The sequence below is a fragment of the Aythya fuligula genome, chromosome 1, assembly GCF_009819795.1.
Source record: "Aythya fuligula isolate bAytFul2 chromosome 1, bAytFul2.pri, whole genome shotgun sequence".
Taxonomy (NCBI): Eukaryota; Metazoa; Chordata; class Aves; order Anseriformes; family Anatidae; genus Aythya; species Aythya fuligula.
In genome coordinates, this window is record NC_045559.1 from 53,972,598 (window position 1) to 53,985,101 (window position 12,504).

The window sequence follows — 12,504 nt, forward strand, 5'->3', positions numbered from 1 at the left end:
CTTTTGTAGACTCTTAGCTTGCAATGCTGAGACTCTTTGAGTCTTATACTTACAATTATCAGCAAGATAAAGTAGATAAAATTGTAGAATGAATGGGCATCCATCACGTAGTACATGATCTCCACCCACCCTTCCAGTGTGATCACCTGAAAAGACAAGCAACAAAAAGAGAATCAGGAGGGAAGTGGGCTTCCTTCATTTATCAGCGTACACAGGCAGATACTGGCGAGGCTGCTGCAAACCAAGGAAGGTGAGGAACAAAAATTCCTTTCAAGGAGGCCAAATTTCCATTCCAGGAAATCAGCATGGTACTGCTTGGTGACACTGGCATACTTTCAAAGCCTGTGAGATCATGCTAGCCCACAGCAGGAATATTTCATTAAAATAGTTCATTTCCCTGGATCACAGCAGGGGAAAACCTGCAGCAGGTTTCTGTGGCCCTTGGACTGGACACTGCGTACAGCCAGTGGAAAAGAAAAAAAGGCAAGGATTTTGGCTCTGATCTGCAACAATCATGGGAGCAAAGAAAGACTGAAATGGAAAAGAATAGTTGAGCTTTGTTTTTACCTGAAATATCACAATCCAGGCATACCCAATATTGTCAAAGTTGATGGCACCCTTGTGCGGGTTGGCGTTTCCTGTACGGCACACGTTGTAGTACTGGTTCCAGTTGACACACATGCCGCTGATGTTGAACTCTTGCCGGACTGAGTTGTAGTAATAATAATCGTCCTTGTCCAAACAACACTCATGGCCCCGCTCCTTCAGGGGCGGGATCTCGTGACAGCCCATGATTCCATTGTCTCCTGACAGCGAGCAGATAAAGGGCATCTCATCATCTTCCTCAGGCTGGTAATAAGGTGGCAGGACAATGTCACCTTGTCTGCAAGGTTAAAAAACACAGTCATAATCTTGCCGCAGCAGATGTTTTCCCATCAGTGATATTGGTGGAGCTGCCATTCTGACAGGGATGGCACTGACTAAAGGATTTCCAGGTCTATTTCTTCAAGAGAAAGTATGGGAGGACAGGGCTGCTGGAAAACAGAGAGTTTCCGGGGGTCTGTCCCCAGTTTTCAGAGCTTTGTTTTCCATTACAACACCCCAACCCAAATTACACAATCTCCTTGCATGGAGATGGATAGAAGCTGGAATGCAGACATTTGCATTCTGATCACTCTTCCCATTTGCATCAAAGTTAAATCAGATGCAATGATATTAAGGAAGTTCATCAGGATTTAATGTGATGTGCTCATGTATGTAACTGTTGATGGACATGTTTTATAACATTTGGCACTGAACCTTCTGTACTTCCAGAAAAAAAGGAAAAAAAAAAAAAAGAGAGAAAAAAAAAAAAAGAAAGAATCCAGTTTTTGCATAATTAAGATTGCTCAGCTAAGCCTTAAAATCAGGAATTGCAAAGTTAAAGTTGACGTAACCTTAATTTTGACTCTTCTTTGACAGTTGGCATTATGGGTATAATGTTTCATGACAAGTTCACGTGCTTTTTCCCAAATAACACAGACACCTTCCAAATGCATGAATAATTAAAATCATCTATGCTTGCCTAACTGGAGATGAGATAATGATAAGGATATGAAAGGTGGAGATTTAAATTTTTCCATTAAACTTTCTCTGGTATACTTGCATTCCTTGCAGTGCTACAATACACAGCCTTCACGTTGCATGAATGCAGACTCTTTCTCCATGTGTCATTGGAAGGGGACAGGTGTTGATGAAAAAGGAAAGAGAAAAAGCCTCCGATTCTAAGCTAACTGGGACTCAACCACAAGCTTCTGTCATTACACATTCACATCACTGATGAACTAGGCGCCTGCAGACTTTGTTTCTCCAATAATGGTCAGTCAAAGATTATCCAGTATCTGTCACTTTGCAGGCTGTGGCCCCAATTCACTTCTCAGTTACATCAACTCTGCTTGGATTTAATTACACTCATTAAAGTACTACTACTGTGATTTACATAAAGGCCAATCATCCTAAACATCCGTTTCTCCCAAAGGAATATATAAACTCTGTAAATGCCTGCTTTAAGTAGCTCCTTCTCTCCAACCCCATTGCTGTTCTGCAGATTGCATTTTCACACTTATTTTTTTTCCCAATTTGAAATGATCTAAAGCTTCAGAATTGTTTAATCAGTTTAAACTGATCTATGGCGTTAGCTTTTTTAAAGCAGTCTAAACTGATCAAAGGTCTGGAGTTACTATATGGTTTGAAGAAGGCATTTTAAAGCTGGAGATCAGTTACAGCCAGAAAGTCAACAGGAAGAGCTGTGCTTTGCTCATGGGGAGGGTAATTGGAAAGTTTGCTGTGGGCAGGAGCTTTTCTACCCCACTGCTTCCAGGGAGGAGGAGAGCTGTGTCCTGCAGGTTCCCCTGACCCCTCCATGATGAACCTCAGACACCTGTAACCAGCTCCTGTGTGGCTCCAGGCTCTTTGCCAGAACTGTGCCCACTTTTTCATGCATCTGCCTGTTTCATTCAAGCACTCATTCTTCTGGGAGAAAGACAACATGGCTGATGTTCCTGAATTTCAGCTCTTTCTGAGAGGAGGAGCAGAATCTGTGCACATGGCTGGAGGAGACTGCTACACTAACTTGTGCCTAGTTGAATCCCAATGACCCCAGGCACCTAGGTACTATAAAAATGGGCTGAAATCCATATGCACCTGCCTTTATCCTACCTCCCTCTTCAGTCACTGCAAGACATGTCCAATGTTTTGCACCATATTCCCCTACAGCTGTTTGGAGGAAGTAATACGCAGAGAGCCAGGCAGCAGAAGACGAGAGAGCAGGGACGGGGAAAGAAAAACACCCTTGGAAGAAAAGAAGGGACATCGCCTCCCAGGCACTCACATTGTGAAGTTCTCCTCCATGAAGCAGCGGTTGCGGAGTAGCCCAGCCCACAGCTGCACCCCGATGATGCCGAAGATGAAGAAGACAAAGAAGCAGAGGAGGAGGACGTTCCCCAGCATGGGCAAGGTGTCCAGGAGCAAATTCACAAGGATGCGCATGCCTGCGGGGGGGGAAGAGAACCAGAAGGAGCAAGTGTGGGGTGGATGGAGAGAGAGAGAGAAAGGGAGAAAAGACAGGAAAGAGGAGGAGAGAAAAGAAAAAGAAAGGAAAAATTAGAAGAGGGGAAAAAAAAAAAAAAAGCCACATAAAGATAAAAAGCAGAGTGTCGGAAATTAATTACTGCCCCAGTCAGGCTAGATTTATGATCGTTGCCCTTTCTTGTCCTAACCTCCACTGACAGGCAGCCAGCAGAGCTGCTGTGATGCCACGATCTCGTAACCCTAGGCCTCTGTCTGCAGCACTGAAAAAGGAATAAGACTTTAGGCACCATCAGCTATTTGATATTTCCCCCTCCCTCTTCTTGCAGAAAGGCAACCGAGTGAAAACTCTATCCCAAAGGTGCCCAGCAGCTCAGCAACCCCACCCCGCAGATGGCTTGGACCGAAAGTCGTCCCAGTTTGATGAATGCACACCGCAACCTGGGAGAGTTGCACTGACGGTCTGAGGCTGGCCTGCCTCATGGGATGGACCTCTCCAACACACACAAACAACTGGCATTAATTGGTCTTCTTGGTGGCAGCCTCATCAAGGGGTGGTCCTGGAGACCACACTGTCCTCTCTTGGCTAGTCACCCTTCCCCAGCAGGCCTAGAGCACACTGGTAGTGGGCACAACCCTAAACGCTGTTGGCCCAGCACCTCTGGCCAGCACAAATGTTCCCCAAATCCCCCCCACTTTTTCTTTTGTTAAATGATCTAATGAATTCTTTCTCTGGTTTTCTTTCTCTCCCAGCTCTTCAGCTCACGCAGCCACAAGCAGGGGTAAGGACAGACTTGTTTCTCCATAGAGCTAATGACTTTTCCTCTGCTCTCCAGGGATGGTGAAAAACCTAGAAATCCTTCTGAGCATCACTGTACCGCCTTTAACCCTGCGCACTTATCTCTCCTCACCACCACAGAGGTCTCTCCCCCAGGGGCCCAGAGAGTTCCTTCACTGAAGATGTTCCATGTAGGCCAGCAAATAATTAGCTAATTAGGTATTTATAACCAGTTCATTACTTCAGATGGCAGGAGAAGGGGAAAGAAGAGGGGAAGATAAGATTAGGATTCACTGACAGCCCTCTGAGGCACAAGTTAATCCCCTTTGTATGCCCAGCATCAAGTAATTAGCCACATGATGCTGTGCATTAGTCTGCCTCTGTTCCCCAGCTGCTCATGCGGTGGAGAGGGAATGGAAGTGGTGTCAGCAGGGCACAGGCACTGAAGGGAGAGGGAGGGGGGTGCCTGGTGTGGGACACCGGCCCGGTTTAGCTCAGGGGGGCATGTTTTGGGATGGGTGGGAGATGTGCAGGGAGGAGATGCCGAAGGGTGGATCACAAAGGAGAAGGAACGATGGCGTTAGCTCTTCCAGGGCATGACTAACGCCAGGCTGTGGAGCAGCTGCAAAGCCCTGCTTGCCTGACTGCCCAGCTGTATCGCTAGCCACCAGCTAAGGCGCTTTCTAGACAGCACATCAGTAACTCAGCAGTCCAGCCGCTCGCTGGGGATCGCGGACACGCCGTGAGTCACTGCTGACTCTCTGATCTATCACCATACAAAGCCCAGCAGCACAGGCACCGTGCCCTGCTGCCTGTCTCCGTGACCTCCCAAGCTCTGCAGCAGCGCTCTGTGCATCACTTTGGCCATGAAGCCACACACCCTTGCTGCAGCACAGCACGTTCCCAGCATTAACACTGCTACACAGCACGAGCTCCATAGTGCCCATAAACTGCCCTGGTCAGTACATTAGGGAGAGCCAAGTAACACAGGAATATACACCAGTTTTGCTATACCAGCAACGCTGCAAGAGGGGGTGATGTATTTCAGAGCAGTAGCAGCAGGAACAATTAGACTGCCCTGCAGCTGAAAAGCAGAGCACTTGTCCCACATGGGATTTCACAGACAAAACACTTGCTGGGCCAGAATTTGCTGATTTTGCAAAAATTGATTTTGTTTTTGTTCCACAAGAAGATGAGTGGCTTGCAAAACTTGCCTGCCTTTTTCTTGGAAGCCTCCTGCCTGCCCATGCATTCACCCTCCTGACTCTCAGAGGAGGATATAGGAGAGCCTTACCCACAGCTCCAGGATCACAGCCATTGCCCTCTTGCTAGGCACACTGGCATACCTGGGCCCCCAGCCTCAGGCAGGTGGCCCCAGAGCATGGCATCTTTTCCACGTCGCAAAGAATTTCAGCATTGGTAGGTTCCATTTCTAAGCCCAAATTAAACCCAGTTTTGATTTTAAAGACTCCTCCATTTCACAACCCTCATCCTTCCCTGCCTGTCGATGCCCACTGTGGATGTGAATAGGAACACTGAACTTACATCCATCCAAACAGCAATTACAATTCTCCTGTGGAACACCTGCCTCACTTTGAACAAAGGCTCTTTTGCTTCCTGCCCTAATCTGCAAAACAATTGCTTTGGGAACCCATTTTGCAGTCCCTTGGCCCTGGGAAAGGGCAGACTGGTCTGGCAGCCATGCTATAAGGCACCTGCTGCAGATCTCCAAGGAGGGAGGCTCACTGCCAGGCATCTCAACACTTTCACAGGCAGGAGGGAACCAGCCCCTGCAAAGCAGCACGTGTTGAGGTCTGCAAAGCCTCAGCAGGGGTCCCTGCAAATGGTCCCTGTTTCTTCAAGAGCTCAAGAGGTGTGGGGGAAAGAAGGAGAAAGGCTGAAGAGCCTAAGGATGGAGCGTGGTGATTTACACAAGACCCTGGCTGAGGCTGAAGTCTCCAAAGCAACCAAAAGGCAATGGAAATGGCCAGAGGGCAAGGCAGGGGTAGCAGCGTGCTTGTCAGTGCATCTTTGGGTGCATCCTGCCCTGGAGAGCTGTGACACATCTCTTTTCTGAGGGGCCTTTGCTGGACAGCCCCCATCTATGGTGACACTGTTGTGTTCTGCACAACGGCTTCTAGAAGATGCTGGAAAGCTGCTTCTTCAGCATAATTCCTGCTGCTGCCTCTCTGCCCCTTTACTTTTCTCTTGCTGTGACTACAGAGATCTCATTCTGCCTTTCCCCTGCTCCACAGCATCCGTGCACATCTCTCCCAGCCTGCCTCCCCCTCACCCCACCACTGCCCTTCCCCAGTCCCTGTGTGTCCTTTACCATTGGCAGAGCAGAAGCCATGCTGGCTCACAGCAAGGAAGGAATATGAAAGGGACAATGACCTTTTCTGAAGCAGGTTTTGCAAAAAAAGAAAAAAAAAAAAAAAAAAGAGATGTTCACTGAAAAGAGAAAGGAAGAGGGACCACGTAGTCCAGAGGAAGAGCAGGGAGGGAAAGCATTGATGAAGCAACATTCAGCAACCAAACAGGCTCCCAGGGCATCAAATATGAAAAGGTTTTGCTCTTCAAGGGGAAGAAAAGCTAGAAACATGAAATATTCATAAGTGCCAGGTGTGGGCTCTGAAAGACCTTTTCTCCTCCCTGCTCACCCTCATGAGGAGGCCAGGGGAAAGGAGAAAATAAAATGACATCTGCTGTGGGCATCCGAGGAAGGATCCTCGCAGCCAAGCGTCTGAAAATGAGCCTCAGACAATGCTTCCCTGTTGCCCTGTGCCCTCAGACAGGGGCAAGGGATGGGGAAAGGTGTGTGATGGGACCTCACCAGCAGGCCACTCCTTGTAGCAAGGCTACGGGCACGGCAGGGATGTGTTCACAGCTCCAACACAGCAGCGGACATCGGCTGCAGGGGTGAGACGTAGTGGGAGGCAGAGGAGTGCCGGCATCCAGAGGCACTTCCTGACAAACTCTGCAGATGCTACAGCAACCATAGCTCCCCCGTGACACTTGCTGTCAGCCCTGATTAGCTCGGCCGTCAGGGCTGAAGCCTCCCCAAGCAGACTCACCCAGCACATGCTCAGGCAGGGCTGGAGAGGAGGCAAAATCCTGGCAGGTGTGCCCGCTGCTCACCAGCACCTCTCCCTGCTCCCATGGCAATTCTCTGTTCCTTTGGGGCTTTTTATTGCTTTTTCTCTCCTCCTGCCTTTTCACAGGAGTGAGGAACAAGAGCTGGTCTAATTTGTTCCCATGCACTACCTACCTCAAGATCTGAATGGGGGACCGGCTCAGGATGGGGTGAGAAACCCTGTTCTTTTTGGTTTCTTTTATCTCACCCATCTCTGAGTTTTCTGAGTCCTTCCCAAACAGGTTTAGAAAATCCTTCCTTTGCTTGGAGTAAACCAGATGGACAACAACATAATCCTCAGTACCCATCCCAATTGTATCATGGGCCAAGCCTCCAATTGTCATTGTATCTGGAACAAAAGCAAATCTCTTCCCTATCAGTGTTCATGACTGTATCTGGCAGGACATTTTGCGGTGCACAGAGCCTGAAACCTCTCTCCATCCCTCAGCCAGGCAGCTTGCCCAAGCGTGCCTTCTTTCCTTCCTCTCCTGCCCCAGGATGCATGGCAGTCCACCCAGCTAGCACCAGGTTGGCAGCGTTTTCCTGTGCAGGCTCCTTTAGGGGAATTTTCAGTGCTGAGGAACCACTCCAAGAGATGGATGGTTGTGCAGGGAGCACATAGAGAGAGCTGCACCTTTTTTTTTTTTTTTTTTTTTTTTTTTTTTGTGGCCAGCATTGGATGCATTTAGGGAAAAAAAAAAAAAAAAAAAAAAAAAAGGCTTCATTAATCTCTCTGTCAGGTTTGCGGTGTGTTTTAGCATACATTTGGGCCAACACCCCGCTCCTGCCTTGCTGCAAGCAAAGCTGCCTAACACTTCTGGCTGGCCCAGAGACCTCATCCCACTCAGCCCGTTGACGAGCTAAGCTTCAATTATCCAAATCTTTGTCCCTCCTCAGCTTGACCACAGACGCAGAAAATATCAAAGCATGACATTTCCAGCACTTACAAAGCTTCAACTCGTACAAAATGCTGCTGTTCATTTTCTCAGCAGCATGGGCACATCAAGACTTGCCTCTGTGCACGGACTTCCCTTAGGACACTGAATCAAGTTCAAGCATTAAGTGTCCTCACTCCTTACCTTTAAAGCACTCCTCAGCTTAAGCCTGAGGTAGCCAAAATAGAGACTAAAGCTCCATGAAAGAATTGGTGGTCAGAACTTCACCCTGCTGGGACAAGGAAGCTCTCCAGAACAGTTTTAAAGTGCGGAGATGTAAGAGAAAGCACTCTGAAGCTTGCTCTGGGGCAGTAGAAACAATTCCCTTGGGAGCCAAGGACCAGCACAGACCTCAGTGCCTTTCACTCTGAGAATAAGATGCTTAGCAAGGATGGATCAGGTCAGGGCAATGTGGGCATCAAAAAGAAAAGAAAGAACAAAAGGAAAAAAAAATACACAACATATCCTCCAACACACACACAGCTAAAACAAGCACAAAAAGGAGAGCACAAACAAAATCCAAGATAACCCGCTCCAAAACATCCCCACCACCTTTTTTTTCTTCTTCTTCTTTCTTTCTGTTTCCCTTGGGGGGAATATGAGAAAACAAACACATAGCTAAGGATGCTCAGAGCACTGCTGAAGAGGGCTCAGGTGTTAGTCCTAGAGCTGAATCTCGATATTCTGAACACCCCAAAGCTTTCCTTCCTACCTACCCATTATATACCATCAGGGAAATACCCCCCCCCCAGTGAGACAGCACACACAAGTGTCAGCAGCCCTGAAAACGTTAATTCTCTTTAGCACGGTTATTAACACAAGTCCCATGGAGCCATGGCCTGGCTCACACCACAAGTAGTAAATGCCACATTTCCTTGCTGGAGACTTGCAGCAAACCTCACAGAGGAACTGGTCCAGCTTCAAACACAGGTAGTGAAGATGTCATTTTAAGTTGTTTTTTGTTGTTTTTTTTTTGAGAATACCAAGTTGTCAAGCTGGCTTCAAGGAAGCCAGCCCAGAGGTGAAGTCACCCAGCTGCAGACCTGACCCCAGTGTTATAGTTTCTTGAAAATCATTGCAAAATCCACAGCATTTATCCTGACACCTAGATGCTGACCCCTCTGGACCAAGGAGCCTCAGTCCATGGTTTCTTGTGATCCAAACAGAAGACACCTCAGCTCTGCAGTGGGCTGCACCCTATTAGAGGTGCTCTGTGCACCCTACGAGGGATGCTCTGAGCCCAGCTAAGTCCCACAGATAGCAGCGAGTTCAGCACAAAGCCCTTCCACCACTGGCACTCACGTGCACTAAGTGCCACCAAAACGTGGTTGGTAGCCGCATAACCAGTGACATGAGCAGAAGTGGAGACACCAGCAAAGGTACAGGCAGGAGTCCCCTGACTTTCCCTTTTCAATCTCTCATCCCATTAACCCTTGCAAGCTTTGGGCTGCTAAGCACCCTTGTCTTGGAGAGCGATGCCAGGTACCGGGTTATTTCTTTGAGAGGTGGCTCTTTGGAGGATCACTGCCATTCTGTTTCTTTTTCTAATATTGCACATCTAATAAGCAACACCTACTACCACCTGCTGCTGTTGTTCATTCATTGATCAACTCTTTTTTTTTTTTTTTTTTTTTTTTTTTTCCCAGTTATCACTGCAATGATGACTGCATCCATTTTCAGTGAAAACTCCCTTAGAAATGTACAGGATCAGCTTTTCTTTCCGAGCTGCATAGGTCACATAACACTGGGGACAATAGGTAACTCCAATGCCATGTTTGCAAGCCACTTGCATCGATTCTAAAAATACCATAAAGTTCTTTTCATATACCTAGCACTGCAAAGTAGGACAGAAAAATGCAAAATATTATGTAAAGTAATGTTAATGCAACTTCTGGTTAAGGTTTAACAGAGCTAATTTCCTCTTGCTGTCACTAGCATGAATCATGCTTCTTTCTACTGCAGGCAGTGATGTGACATTAGGTGAAACATGCGTGAAGGGAAGAATCAGGCCCTAAATACACAAAGATCAAGAAACTTAGGCTTGTGGTTGTAAATTGCCCTGCCCACACACACAGAGTGCAATTTGCATTAGTGTATATGACATTATCTTTTACCCGATAATACATTGTCATTATTGCTCACATTTCCATGGTATCCATCGCTTGATAGGTCCCATGGGACAGATTCTGCAAAACAGCTCAGCTCCCATTTAGGCAGCAAACTATGTGGCTGGGCTTTCTAGAGCACCATGTACACTGAAGGCTGAGCTTGTTTGAAAAGGCAGCAGAATTGGCACAATGGGAGCTGCAAGGTTCTGCGCATTTTTTAAATTCTGGCTGTGCAGGTTCCCCTGGAGGAGAAGGAAGAAATAAAGATTCCGGCAAAGGGCTCTTTATGACTGGTGGTTTTGGTGTTTTTTTGGTTGGTTGGTTTTTGTTTTTGTTTTTGTGTGTGTGCGTGTGTGTGCGTGTGTGTGTGTGTGTTTTCCCAAGCTTGCTTTACTTCCAGTAACACAAACTCCAAAGTGCTATTGCTAACTCTTGTGATTTTTATCATAAGTCTTGGGATGTGTGGCATTAACTTTCAGATGTGAAATCTTGCCATGGCTTGACAATCTCAGATCACATTAAGAAAAAAGCAGGAAATTTTCTATTCCTCACTACTATGGAGAGAAAGAGGAACACGGGATCTGAATCTCAGGTCTAAAGGTCTGAAAGCTGCAAGAAAAAATAATAATAATCTGTGATTCTTTTTCCTTTCCCTTTTCTTCAGATATCTTGATATCAAGCCCAGCTGATGACTTAAAAGGACACAATTTAAGACTTTTGAATACGTGTTTGTAATAACAGTGAAATTGAGCAGACTAGCTCAGAGAGGGAAAAATTGCTTTCTCCCGTGATCTGTGACCGCCAAAAAAAATAAAATAAAATAAAAAGACCAAACAATGCCTGTACAAAACAAGGCATTACCAGTTGTACATTTCCTGCACTTCAGTGTTCCCCAGGTCTCTGCCATGACACTGTGCTAACAAAGGGATATAATTTTCTTTTTGCTTTTTCCCAATTTTAACTTGATTACCCATTTAAACATGTGGCAGTGTGCTGCATGCTGTGGAATACACATGAAAAACAGTGCTAAGGTAGGACAACAAGTAAATAAAATTGGAGCCTGTTTTCAGGGACTGAAGATGTCCTCCGTTATTACAAGAGGTGGGTCTGTTGCAGCCTGGTCAGCTGGTTTAAAAGGCCCTATAAAAACACTGATTTGCAAACCCATCCAGTATATATATCTGTGAGTTGACAGTCTTTATAGTGGTGCTTGCACTTCTTTCAGTTTTGATTCCTCCTCTTCTCCCCATCCTCAATTTCTCGGTGCCATCCTATATGCAGAGGTGCACCACACCACTAAAGTGGGAGAGCCTTTGCATGCCGTGCCCCCCAAAACCCTGCCACTCGCCTCTCATGCACATCTCCACATCCCTAGCCTCTTCCCTGCTCTGTTGGTCCTCACACTGCTCTGCTCTATCCTGTGCAGTTTTCCTGTCTCCTGAACATGCCCATCTAATTTAGGGCTCAATTGACTTGATAAAGAGCTGTGCTGCTCAAGGAGCAGCGCATAAGGGGGAAATGGGGCTGAGTTATTTTTCCATCACTGATCTGACCCATCTCCAGGGAAAGGCATCCTCTATTGGCCTGCTCCAGGCACAATTATCATTGCTCTGTTCAGTGCTTCACTTCACTTGACTAGGAGATTGGGCTGGGAAAGGAGGATATCAGCTGAACTTGACCCTGTCAGCATCGCCTACAGCTGGCAGCCTTGTCTTCAGATACATTTAAGTCACACATGGACTGACTTGGGCATTAAAAGGGCTCTTTGGCCTCTTAACTCAGGTGTATGCATGCTGTGAAAGAACACACTCTTGTCCCTAGGCTAACCCTGCTCAGGACTGAGCTTGTGCGTGGATAAATTCCCGTGTTTTAAGTACAGTTTCTGTGTCACTGAGATGTGATAGTAATAGATATTAACCAAGCATCTTATATGAAGTGAAATTGGGCAAAGTTTAAATGCTTGGGGAACACAGAACATCTGAGTTTCAGTTACTTCTTCACAAATAAAGCCATGAAGAAAAAAAAAAAGATCCGTAATGGTTAGATGAAACCATACATTTCTGAAACGCAATCACTGTTGGAAGAGAACAAGTACACGAGTCTTTCTTCAAAAAGACTGAAGCATCTGAAGCAAAGACCCTGCACAGGTGGGGTCTTAGAAGAGGATTCTCATACCCCTTTGCATTTCCAAATCCTTGGACAGGACTGTGCCCGTCAAATGCTCTTGCCTTTTTGTCTGATCTGGCTGTAAATGAGACTGTTTTACAGACTAATATGTCTTAGTCAGAAACTAATTTCACACATGCTCATCAGTGAAATTAGTTCTTCAAAAACACATTTAGAGAAGTAAATGTCATCACCTTTCTCCTGTGCCAGGTGCGGGGTTCATAGCCAGATCGCTCCATCTTAGGCACTGTCACGGCACCGAACACAGGTAGCTCAGAGCGGAATACAGATTTAAGAGATATAAATGTAAAACACCTG

At 46.5% G+C, this 12,504-nt stretch overlaps 1 protein-coding gene across 1 annotated transcript in view; it reads right to left on the minus strand.

The window, feature by feature from the left end:
• The window catches only part of CACNA1I (calcium voltage-gated channel subunit alpha1 I), a 145,919-nt gene that overhangs the window by 47,725 nt on the left and 85,690 nt on the right, over positions 1-12,504 (minus strand). The window contains exons 5-7 of the mRNA XM_032195274.1: positions 2,870-3,029; positions 568-883; positions 54-146 (exon numbers count right to left, since the gene is read on the minus strand). Coding sequence (XP_032051165.1) covers positions 54-146; positions 568-883; positions 2,870-3,029 — 569 coding nt within the window. The remainder of the gene's footprint in view (positions 1-53; positions 147-567; positions 884-2,869; positions 3,030-12,504) is intronic.